This window comes from Emydura macquarii, unplaced genomic scaffold, assembly GCF_026122565.2.
Source record: "Emydura macquarii macquarii isolate MOO-44397 ecotype Brisbane River unplaced genomic scaffold, CSIRO-AGI_Emac_v2 contig_3472, whole genome shotgun sequence".
Lineage (NCBI taxonomy): Eukaryota > Metazoa > Chordata > Testudines > Chelidae > Emydura > Emydura macquarii.
The window spans coordinates 813,710-826,157 of NW_027133609.1; the positions used below are offsets into that span (position 1 = coordinate 813,710).

Consider the following 12,448-nt stretch of genomic DNA (forward strand, 5'->3'; position numbering starts at 1 on the left):
ACACCCGCGCTCACCTCCGCCATGGGTCTTCTCTGTACGTGTTTGTACTTCGGGCATAATTTTCTACCATGCAGTTACTTTCTGTTTCTTGAAACTGGTTATTATTCGAACGGCTCCACATTTCGATGCTGAACCCAAACTACGCGCATGTAAAAATGAAACTAAGGAACTAATCAAAAGAACTACAGAACTGTGTGAAGGACAAATAAAAAATAAAAGAGAATTAAAAATGGTTTCTGTTGTTGGTTTTTTCCTGGCAATTTTTAAAAGGCCTCTAAAGGGAAGGAGACCAATAATTTTAAAAATATAAAATAAAAAACACAACAGGGAAAGACAATAGAGAAAAAAGTGATTTTTTTCCCCACCCAAGAGTTCTGCAGGAACTCAAATAAGAAATTACAGAACTACTAACTGTGGTATGTAACCTGTTGCTTAAATCAGCCTCTGTACCAGACGACTGGAGTGTTTTAAAAACCACTCCAGAGGCGATCCTGGCTTTTACAGGCCGTTAGGCCAAACTTCAGTACCTTACAAACTGATTGAAACTCTAGTAGAGAACAGGCTTGTCAGACACATAGATCCTACAATAAGTTGGGGAAACGTCAACATGGCTTTTGTAAAAGGAAGTAATCCTTCCCCAGTCTATTAGAATTCTCTGAGGGTGTCAACAAGCATGTGGACAAAGGTGATACAGTGCAGTGGATATAGTGTACGTAGACTTTCAGAAAGGCTTTGACAAGGTCACACACACCAAAGGGACTTAAATAATGTAAGGAGTCATGGGGACAGAGGAAGGGTCCTCTCATGAATCAGTAACTGGTTAAAAGATGGGGAAAAAATAGGACTAAATGGTCAGCATCACAGTGGAGAGCGCTAAACAGCAGGGTCCCCAAGGCGCTGTACTGGGAGCTGTGCTGGACAACATGTTCATAAATGATCTGGAAAAGGGGGTGAACAATCTGGCAAAATTTCCAGATGATACAAAATTACTCACGACAGTTAAGTCCAAAGCGGACTAAGAAAAGTTACAGATGGGAGCTCATAGAACTGGGTGACTGGGCAACAAAAGTGCAGATGACAAATGTTAAGTGCAAATGCACATGGAAAATAATCTCAGCTATACATAGAAAACAATGGGAGGAGGTCTGAATTAACTGTAACACTCAAAAAAGAGCTCTTGGGGTCATTGTGGCTAGGTCTCTGAAAACATCTGCTCAATGTGCTGTGGCAGTCAAAACAGGTACCAGACTGTTAGGCACCATTAGGAAAGGGATAGATAATAAAGCAGCAAATATCATACTGCCACTATATAAATCCATGGTACATGGCTACTCGCATACACGTGCAGTTCTGGGTCACCCCAGCTAAAAAAAGATATATTAGAACTGGAAAAAGTACAGCAACAAAAATAATTAAGGCTATGGAACAGTTTCCATATGAGACGAGATTAAAAAGATCGGGACTGCTGAGCTTAGAAGAGATGACTCAGGGCAGATCTGATAGCGAGCTATACAATCGTGACTGGGGAAGTGCCATTTACCCCTTCACATAACAGAAGAACCAGGGGGTCACCCAATGAAATTAATAGACAGCAGGTTTAAAGCTAATGTAAGGAAGGTCTTCAAACACCGCACAAGCAATCTGTGGCCCTCATTGCCCAGGGCTGGTGTGAAGCCAACTGTACAACTGGGTCCAAAAAATAATTAGGTAAGTTGCTGGAGACTAGGTCCATCAATGACTATTAACCAAGATAATCAGGGACGCATCCCCATGTTCTGGGTGTCCCTAAACCTCTGACTGCCAGAAGTGGGGACGGGCTGACAGGGGATGGATCGCTTGCAATGTACCTGTTCTGTTCATTCCCTCTGGCCACTGCTGGCAGACAGGACACCGGGGCACTGGCCCGGAGCATTGCTCTGACCCAGTACGGCTGTTCTTAGGTGCTGGGAGTCAGGACTCCCGGCTTCTATTCCCAGCCTTGGGAGGGAAGTGGGGTCTAGTGGTTAGGGCAGTGGGGAGTGCTGTGAGTCAGGACAGACATCTTTATTACTGATAACACAGGGCGTGAATCACAGGGATCCTCCTATGATCAAACAGGGCATGTCCGAGTGTCAGCGTTGCCTGTCCTAATCCTCCACCAATCGTCCCCTCTCCAGCCACCAGGTGCCCCTGTTGCTCCTGTCCTAATCCCTTGGTAGCAGCACTGGCTGGGCCTGGGCCCTGGGCTCCATGCGGTGACCGAGCCACACCCAGGGCAGTGGCTCCTGGCCATTGAACTCACTGAATTACTAATGCCCTTGAGCTGCAGGGGCGCGGCCCAGAGCAGGGGCCCGGCCCAGAGCAGGGGCCCTGCGAGCTGAGGTGTTTCTGTGCTGTGCTCAGCACTGGGGAGGGCTGGCAGGAGAGCCCCAGAACAGCCGCCACAAGCTGCCTTGCCCAACCGCCAGCAGGGGATGGAGACTCCCCCCGTACTGAGAACAATGGAGGCTCCCCCCACCTGAGTGAGAACAATGGAGGCTGCTGAGGGCTGAGCCCAGCTTTGCCAGCACCCACGGCTGCTTCCCGCCTGCCCCACAGCTCAGGGGCAGGACCTGACTGGTCTTTATAAGGGACTGAAAAGAACTTGGAGCCATGGGCCATAAAAGACTTCAGCCAATGATGCCCCTACACTGTCCCTCTCACCCAATGAGCTCTTCGCACTCTCCCTTTCAGCCAATGGGTTTCCTGCACTGGCGTCTCTTCTGAGCCAATGGGGTTACCTGGGCTGTCCCTCACTCAAGGAGCTCCCTGCACTATCCTTCTCAGCCAATGATCAATGCAATTGCTCCTGCACTGCCCCACACCTCATCCCCTGGTGCCTCACCCTCCATCGCTCACAGGCTGAGCCTGTCTCCAGGCTGGCTGGCCCCAAATGCCCCTCAGCCAGCGAGCTGCAGTGTGTGCAGGGTTAGTGCAGGGGTGAGACACTGCTTTGAGCTGGGGGCTCCCTGTGGGGCTCCAGGCTTCCCAGCCAGAGCCTCTGCACCGGAGGGGCCCCTGGCCGGCCTTCAGCTCCTCCTGCATCCCACCCGCACAAGGAATCTACCTGCTGAGGGGAGTGCCACTAAGACCCTGCTGGGTGCACTTGCATCTGTGTTTGCAAACAGCCCCTGAGGCCAGGGGAGGGGCAGTTGCCAGGATCTCAGGGGCTCAGAGTAGTTCCTGCAGCTCCAATCCTGACTTTGCTTCCCCAGGTTTTATTTTCTACACTTCCCTTCCCAGGAATTAAAGGCAGGAATTTCAAAACTGGTTGAAGGAAAAGCTTTACTACCCAGCATGTGCTTGGCCCATGGAACTCCCTGCCACAGGATGGCTCTGGGGGCCAGGAAACAGTGGTCCCTTCTACCTTGCAATCTGTGAAGCTAGAGGGATTTATGGGGATCACAAGAACATCCAGAGTTACTATAAATAGTTAATGAGACCAAACATGTGGGAAAGGTTATTAAAGCTCCTGCTTCAGGAACTAAGCCAGTCGCTGACTAGTAAAGGCCAGGATGTAACCTTCACGGGTTGGCAGATTCTTCCCTATCTGCGATTGCAGGGTTCTTAGCCCTTCCGCTGCAGGCTCTGGCGCTGCTGGAGCTGGGAGACTGGGTTGGATGGGCTGATCCCGGCTGGCAGAGCTTATTGTCCCCTCCCGCGCTCCCTCCCCAGCGCAGAGGCGCAATGAGCAGCAGGCGCCGACATGAGAAGATCAGTTTATTGATTGACATGACAGGCTTTGTGCTCTGGATGGCCACAGCTGCAGTGACGACGGGGGGCTCGCAGCGGGCTGAGTGCGGGCGACAACAGACACACCGGGCAGGGCTCAGCCTCCTGCACCGCCAGACAGGGGCAAGGGCAGCTGGATGTGCGGCACCGCCAGCTCAAGGCACGCTGCATGCTCACATCCCAGGCTTGCCCTGAGGGTCAGTGGAGCCTAGGCCCAGCTTGTCCTACCTGTCCTGGGACCTGGCTGAAAGCAGCAGGACCCGCATGGGGTTAAAGATGCTGCTCAGACCCAGGGTGAGGGGGAAGCACTGAGGTTTTGCTGCAGGGGGTTCCCATGTGGCTGTGGGGAAGGGGGTGTCCCTGTAGGCAGTGGGATCCTAGGGGCTTGTCCGCACTAGCACAAAGGTGTGTTTAAAGCATGATTGACAACATGCTTCAAACGCCCAGTGTGGACACGGCAGGTCGTAGCTGGGTGAGGGGAGCTCTGGGGAGGCCTGGCACAAGGCCCAGCCATTGTGTCACTCCCCCTCTGGGCACATGCAGAGTGTGAGACCCTGAGCTGGGCCAGGCTGTGACCCTCTCTGGCCTCTGTCTGGAATTGCATGTCCAGACTTGGCACTGTCAAGCCCGCCCAGGATTATTGCGTTTGCTGTGAAATGCCCCGTTTGTGCCACGCTGCCCCATTCGCCCAGAGCCAGGAAGGGCTGGTGGGGCCAGATTTCAGCCGTCACCTCCCCACCCCAGGGCATCTTCTCTATGGCAGTAAAAAAAATCACAAACACCCAAACGGCCATTGACATCTTAGAAAACAATAGTTAAAAATAAACCCAAACCCAGTGATCTTCCTTCTTCCTTCCTCCCCACTGCGTTGCCCTGCCTCAGTCCTCGATACACCACTCACACCTGGAGCAGAGCGCCACCTACAGGAGGGTTAATACACAACAAAATTTGGGGTTGGGACCCACACTATGAACCCACAAAAGCCAGGGAATGAAAACCAAGTTGCCTCCAGTTCATCCTGCTGCTCCTCCCCCTACAGGCCATGGCTGCCGAGCACCACAGGCCATGCCGTGTAACCTTAACTCTGCCCACGCCTGTTCCCCAGACAATGGTCCCCCCGCACTAGGGATTGGGGAGGGTTGGGACAGCCACTAGCTGTGCTGGTAGGGTGATTTGGTGCAGAGCTGAGAGCAGATGGGGTGAGGGGAGGGTGGCATTACTAGGGGTAGAGTTAAGGCTGCGAAGGGTAGTAGGGGAGGTGTCCAACCTGGGTCATATAATGCTTCCCCTTAGAGCCTAAGGAGCAAACCACAAGACTCAGCCTGAGCTAAGATTCAGATTCCAGGGCTCATTTGCTCCTTGTCCTGCCTGCTGGGGCTGCCCATGAGGTGGCCACTAGCAATAACTGTGGTGGTGGTGTGGGCACCTGTCCCCACTTCATCTCATAGGCACCACATGGAGCTGGTGTGCGGGGGCAGCTGAGATGAGCCAAAAGCGAACCTTGTGGATTTTATTAAAAGTGGCTTTTGAGGCACTGTCTTAGGTTAGCACAGTGGCGCCCCCCCGGTGACCACATGCATTATGAATGTGGCACTTGGGATGCTCACTTCTGCTTCCTCACGGTCAGTCTAATCCTCTTTCTCCAGGCAACAACACCAGCGCTGGCCAATTGGAGATCCGTGAGCCGAGCCCAGGGGAGTCATTCCACCCCCACACCTGTTATCATGTCCTGGGGCACACCAACACAAGGCCCACGGCATTCCTGCGCTCATGAAGCATTCCTCGTGTTCAGTCCCTTTCCGAATATCAGCCCTTTCCCCCTTGCTACCCCTGGGTTTCACCCTGAGCAATTCCACCCTTGCAACTGAGTGCTCACGCCCTCCAGGTCCTTGTGTATCGCCCGTCCCCACACAGTGACCGCAGAGCCAAGCCAGGCCGAGCAGCTTTTAACTGCTCTCTGATCTGTCTGTGCTGCCAGCCCCAGTGTCTGTCCTCTTCCAGGAATGCTCATCAGTTTGTTGATACCTTTCTGGTACATAAGGGGCCAGATCTATCTATCTGTCGATCTATCGATCGATCCCCTTACATACCCATCTGTCTATGTATCTATCCTACAAACACACACTCGCTCCCTGCTCTGTCCCATGGCAGCACCATGTGCGATTCTAGCTGAGGTCTGTTCAGATCAACTCCGCACCCCAGCCTCCCATGGGTTCTTACCTAGTCACTTGCAGGAGCCGGCTTGCCTGAGGAGTCCTTTGGTAGTAGATGCACGCTCTGCTGCTCTGAGGACGGTCCTCGCCTTCCATTGTCTTCACTTTTTGCACAAGCGCCCATCGATTCTTCCTCTGCACAAAACAGGCCCAAGGAGCATGAGCGTGGGGTTCTTCCTTTTGCAGGGTATTCCCAACATGGTTTGCCCCAAGATGCCACCCCGCCTCCTGTAGGATGTTCCCAACATGGCCAGCCCTGGGGATCTTTGCCCTGCAGGATGTTCCTGATGCGGCCGGCTCCAAGACACTTCACCCTGCAGAACATTCCCGACGCGGCAGGCCCCAGGACACTTCTCCCTGCAGGACAGTCTTGACACGGCTGGCCCCGGGGATCTTCACCCTGCAGGATGCTCCCAACGTGGCCAGCCCCAGGACACTTCGCCCTGCAGTGTACCCTACTGTGCCACCCCATCCCTTGCAGAGAGAGGCTGCCACGGAGAGATGACCGAGTGGAGTTTACTGTGGCATGACTTTACATGAGGTGGATACTGTTCTCATGAGCACCAAGGGATTTTGGGTGCCCAGCATAAAGCGCTTTGAGCCAGTCCCCCCCGGGGTGGGCGCTGGTGCCAAGACAGAGGGCCAGGGGCATGTGCCTCCTCTATCCAGCAGGGCCCCCAATGTAGGCCAGGGGAGCCCTTTACTGCTGCCCTAAGTGGCACCTATATTCCAGGGACCCCAGGGGACTTTGCAGAATCAGGGTGTGTGTGCAGATACCCCAGTCATAGCCACGCCCACTGCAGCCCAATCCCCCAGCTCAGTGTTCTGAGTCGCCCTCTAGTGGCTGGATAATTTAAAAGGATAAGAACCTACTATTGTTACCAGCTGCAAACCATTATCCTGTTAGCTCAAGTGGGCCCCTGCTTTTATTACTGTGGTGACGGAGGGAAGAGCAGGCCATGCCAGGGCCAAATTCATGTGCGATGATTTCGGAAAGCTGTCTGCATGTAACTTATATGCAGTGTTGTTGTAGCCTTGGTGGTCCCAGGACATTAGAGAGAGAAGTTGTGAGAGGTAAGATCTGGATCTGGACTAACTGCTGTTGGTGAGACACAAGCTTTCGAGCTGCACAGTTCTTCTTCAGGGCTGGGCAATGTAGTTTAGTCAGGGTGTCACAGCTAAATACAAGATGGAACAGATTGGTTAGCACAAGTAGTTACATATTCCAAGGGACCATTCAAGGTGAACTGGCCTGTTAACACCCCTCCAGTCATAGGGGGGAAGGAAGGGAGGGGGAGACAAAGCAGCTGGTGAGGAGGTGGTGTTAGCAGGTTATAGATTGTTGTAATAATCTAGTGTCTCTATTCAGTCCATGGTGTTTTGTGTCTAGCAAAGTTATGAATTTAAACTCCCAGGCTTGTCTTTGGAAGGGGTTGTGCCCGTTTCCTTTGAGGATGAAGACTGAAAAGTCAGATATGGAGCGATTGTTTTGTGAGAAGTGTTCACCCACAGGCAAGAGGGTGTTTTTAGCTTTCATCATTTTCCTGTGTGAGTTCGTTCGAGAGCCTGGTCATTGTCTGGTAACACCCACATTGTTATTGTGGCGTTTAGGGTGCTGGATGAGGTACACCACATATAGGACCCATGGAGCTTGAAAGCTGTGTCATGGGGGGTGCTGATCATCATAGCAGTGGAGATATATCTACAGGTTTTGCATGATGCAATCTACTTCTAGGGTGGAGTGTCCTTTGGTGTCCTTTGGTGCAGGCAGTTTTAAGTGCGTTAAGGTGTGAAGCCGGACTTTCTCCTTGCAGCATGTTCTTGGTATCTGTGTACCTGGCTGTAGATAGATTTCTTGGTGTGTTTGTGGTGGTCACTGGATCTGTGAAGGTAGGTGTGGTGATCTGTGGGTTTCTTGTATATAGTCGTCTGTAGAGTTCCACTGCTGAAACAGATCATGGTATCCAGGAAGCTGATGCTGCTGTAGGAGTGTTCTAGAGTGGATGGGTGGTGGTTGTTGACGTTGTTGTGGAAGTTTAGGTCATCCAGAGGAGGAAAATATCACCAAACAAGGACACTCCACCATAGAAGCAGATCCACATCATGGAATGGGCCACCCAGATACCTTAAGAGAACCTGCTTCAGTATGGAAATAAAACTCCCTCCATCCACACACCCCTAGCTGTCACCTACCACCCCACACTGGAACCCGGATGGAGTATAATTAAACAACTACAACCGATACTCAGTGGGGACCACATCCTGAAAGAAATATCCTGAACTCCTTTTTCTACAACCCTCCAGCCTCTCCAAGTTCATTGTCAGAAGCCAGCTCCCCACACACCAACTCAAAGCAGCACCAGACCCGGCCAGAACAAGTTGCAAAACCTGCAGAAATCTTCACTACTACAGTGGTCAACACCCCACACAACACAGATTTCAATATCCCTGGGTCCTACACACACCTATCACAACATGTGGTGTACCTCATCTAGTGCACTAAAGCCCACAATAACAATGATGTGGGTGTTACCAGACAATCGCTATGGTCTCAAACGAACTCACACCCGAAAAAGATGAAAGACAAAAATACCAGAAGTGTGTGAACACTTCTCATCAAATGATCCTATACCTGACCTCTTGTTCCTCAGCCTCAAAGGAAACCTGCACAACACCTTCAACAGGTGAAGCTGGGAGCTTAAATTCCTAACTTTGCTAGACACTAAATACCATGGATTGAACAGAGCCACTGGATTTATGGTTTATTACAGCACTCTGTAACCCACTAACAACCCTCCCCCTCACCCATGCTGCCTTCCCCCCCTCCTGTTCTTCCTCCCATGGCTGGAGGGTGTTAACAGGCCACCTCCCCTTGAATGGTGCCTTGAAATATGTGTTTGCTTAGGGTAACCAATCTGTTCCACCTCATATTTAGCTGAGACACTTTGAGTGCATTTCCCAGTCCTGAGGAAGAGCTCTGGGTTAGCTCGAAAGTTTGCCTCTCTCACCAACAGAACAGAAGCTGGTCCAATAAAATAATTGACCTCACCCCCTTATCTCTCTCTGTCTATCTTATGAATTCTGTTTGAGTTTGGAAACTTTATGGGTATCTGTAACAGACTGCAGGCTCCCTTTTGAATGTTGGGCTTATTTGCCTTCTGTGGTGCCATTTGCCTCCTAACGGAGCTAAAATACACAGGAGCTGACCAGAGAAATTCATGCCCTGGCCCCGTGCTAACCAAGGAGGGTCATTAAACTTGGATGATTTTCCGTTCAAATGGAGCAGCTGTGGACAAAGAGATGGGCTGCTGCCCGGGGCACACCAGATGCGGCTGATTGGGGGGTCATCTAACAATGGGGCTGGGGTTTATAAGAGAAAAGATCTCTCACTGGCCATTTGAGAGAGAGAGAGAAAGATCTTTGTGATCTGGAGGAGAAGCCATGTGCAGAAGAGGTATTTGGGCTCCTTAGAAGAGTCCTGAGAATGCTCTAGAGTCGTGAGGAAACTGAGGCAGGGAAATACATCCAGGTGTCTTGCAAATTTGCCTAGATCTGGGTAATTCTTGTGCTATCTACAGTAAAGAACGATTGGGAATGGACCCCTTTGCAAAGCCTGTGTGTCTGTTTGCTTCCCCATCACCTGTCCCTGAGGGATGGAGGCACATGGGGGCAATGAAATGACTACAAACATGCCATCATAGAGCCATGATGCCAAGATAGAGTAGCCACACTGGATGGAAGGGTAGCTAGGCAAGGATAGCAGAGAGAGAAAAAGACTACTGTGCAGATCTCAAAGTCCTTTGCAGTCATTTGCTCTCAGCCCCATGTCAGGCAGGGAGTGATCCTCTCCCTGAAATACAGAAGGGGAAACCGAGGCACAGAGAGGGGCAGAAATCTGCTCAAAGTCACACAAAGCCAGGGACAGAACTCAGACATCCTGCCACCCACTGCAAGAGCTTCCCATCTGTTCCAGAAGCGGCAGGAGAGTCTGTGGTGTTCCATGCAGCTGTCCTGCGCTTAGGCACAGCAGCAAAAATCAGAGAGCTAGCGAGAAGCTGGGGAGCCGTTCTCAGCATGCATCAGTTGCTCTGGAGTCAGTGATGTGCGTGTCCCACTTTGCAGGCTGCTGGCAGGAAGACAGCATTTCACGGTAAATATTGGATGATGGTTTTGGAGGAATTTGTTAAATGGCTGCTCCAGTGAACAACTCATCAAAGCATTTTCCCCGACTGCATCATGGCACCTTGGAGCATCCAGAGCCCCAGCTGCTGAGCAACAGCTCCGATCTGGGCAAGACGCTCCTGAGCCTCTGACTTGTGACCAGGTGCATTGTGCAGCTGTTGGCATCAATGGGTAGCAGCAGCTTTTCCCTCTGGCCACTAGTGTTCCCACTGCTGCTGCGGCTTCTCTCTCAACGCCGTGGACTTAAGCCCTTCACTCTCCACCTCCTTCCCACAGCCTCCCCAGGACATGGCTTCGCGTAGCCCACTGGGGCGGGGAAGTGGGACACGCTGAAGGTGACAGGAGTGTGGATGTGGGGGGCACCAGAGGGAAAGGCTCGCATGGGGCAGAGCGGAGGGGATTTGCTCCACATAGCACCCACACAAGGGCATAGAGAGGTTGGGGCTTGTGGGGCAGAGCTAAGGTTATTACTGAGATGTGTTGTGTGAGTTTCTACACCTAACGCCGTGTTGCTAAGCAAATGCTGTTGTCAGGGTGACAGGCACTGTGTATCCACTCCCTCAGCGAATCCTTCCCAGTGCTTTACCAGCTCAGCCTGGCTGGATAGTGGTGCTTTGTACGAGGGTATTTACGGGAGCGATCTCCTTGCCATGCAGGATGGGAGGTTTCCAGATTCCTGGGGGAGGGGAGGGAAGGGGATGGTCCCAGATGAACTGACCTCATGGCCAGGGCTGAGGGGGCATCTGTGGGGTGGGGGGCAGGAAAGAAGGACACCGTGGCCCCTGCTGGAGCCCAGATCCAGATCCAAAGCCTTGCTTGTGTGAGAAAGAGAAAGGGGGGTGCCCCACGGTGCCTCTGGGGCTGGGCTGCTGGGGGTCAGGGAAGCTCAGTCCGCGGGGCCCTGCAGTACAGCGCTGGCTAGCACCGCTCCGCCTTGCCCTCGAGGAGAGGGGTGAGAGTGCAGGGCCAGGCCAGGGCTGCCCTCTGCTCGGCCCCAGGGCAGAGTGAGCCGGAGGCGGCTGTCGGGGGGGCAGGGAGGGGAGCGCACGGGGAATGGCCAAGTCTCAAACACCAAGCGAGGATGCGGTGGCAGGGGGTGAGGGTGACCCTGTCCGGCTCTGGCTGTGGGAGGAGGGGGGGTTCATGCTTCCCCTTTGCCGGGCCTCTATTGGCTCCCCCACTCCCCTCACAAGCTCACTCTGAGCTGCAGGTTCTATTCCTGGCTCTGACACAGAGCCCCTGGGTGACCCTGCGGGAGTCGCACCTGCTCCTGTAACATGGGGCGAGAGCCCTGCCCTTCTCCCCAGGGGCTGGGAGGGCAAATGCAGGGAGGAAGGTGAGGCACCAGATATCAGGGGGATGGGGGCACTTGAGTTACCTGCGGGACATGCAGGCCCAGGAACTCCCTGGGAACTGGGAGCAGACATGGGCTACGGCAACCAGGCCGGGCCCCTTCCCAGACTCCCCACATTGGAGGCCGCCACCCGCGTGCTCCAGAATCGGAAGGAGTCTGGGCTGGGCTTGGAGGCTGGGTAAGCTGCAGGTTGTGTCTCGGGGCCCAGCTCCCCCTGACCTGCGTGTTCGAGTGGGGCACAAGGGGCCAGTCAATGGAGAATGGGGGCAATGGGCCTGGTGCAGAGCAGGGCAGACAGAGCGGGGTAGGGGCCGAGCACCCGGGGAAGGACTCTGTCCACCTAACTGAGGGCATTGCCGGGGGCACCCCAATGTCCTTCCAGGGTGTCCATGTAATACTCACTCCTGTCTGGCTCAGTGTGGTTGCCCTCCTGGGACTCCAGCCTGGTCTTGGCCTGGGCAAGGGGGCAGGTCCCCCCGGGGCTGTGGCTGGGGTCTCTATTACCGTGGTGGCAGCACCCGGGGCTGTGTGGCTCCTGGCTCGCAACGCTGGCATCCTCCTCCCCCTGCTGCTTGCACAGGTGATGCTCCACCATCATCTGCAGCTCTGCAGGAGAAACAAGCGCCAGGGATGAGCAACGCGAGGGGCTTGGAGCTGAAGGGGATTGCCTGGCCCACGTGGGTGATCACACATTTGGGCACACACGCTGTCTCTCCTCAGCGGGGCGCACAGTACGTCCAGTGCTGAGTCACCCTGGCTCAGACCTGATACTGACAGAACTGGGGACGGGCCTGGGGGCTAAACCATCCCGGTTAGACCTGGTGCTGATCCGTCCGGTCCCGGTCCTGGTCCCACCCCCAGCGCTGAGTCACCCTGTGTCAGACCTGGCAGTGATCCGCTGGTGGTGACTGGGTGCGAGCAGGGTGAGATGACAAGGTGGTTTTAACCC

At 53.5% G+C, this 12,448-nt stretch overlaps 1 protein-coding gene across 1 annotated transcript in view; it reads right to left on the reverse strand.

Moving 5' to 3' along the window:
• Positions 1–3,723: 3,723 nt before the first annotated feature.
• PPP1R1A (protein phosphatase 1 regulatory inhibitor subunit 1A) overlaps positions 3,724–12,448 on the reverse strand; it is a 60,075-nt gene continuing 51,350 nt past the window's right edge. Inside the window, exons 5-7 of the mRNA XM_067535048.1 lie at positions 11,902–12,105; positions 5,971–6,098; positions 3,724–4,670 (exon numbers count right to left, since the gene is read on the reverse strand). Coding sequence (XP_067391149.1) covers positions 5,971–6,098; positions 11,902–12,105 — 332 coding nt within the window. The 3' untranslated portion in view covers positions 3,724–4,670. The remainder of the gene's footprint in view (positions 4,671–5,970; positions 6,099–11,901; positions 12,106–12,448) is intronic.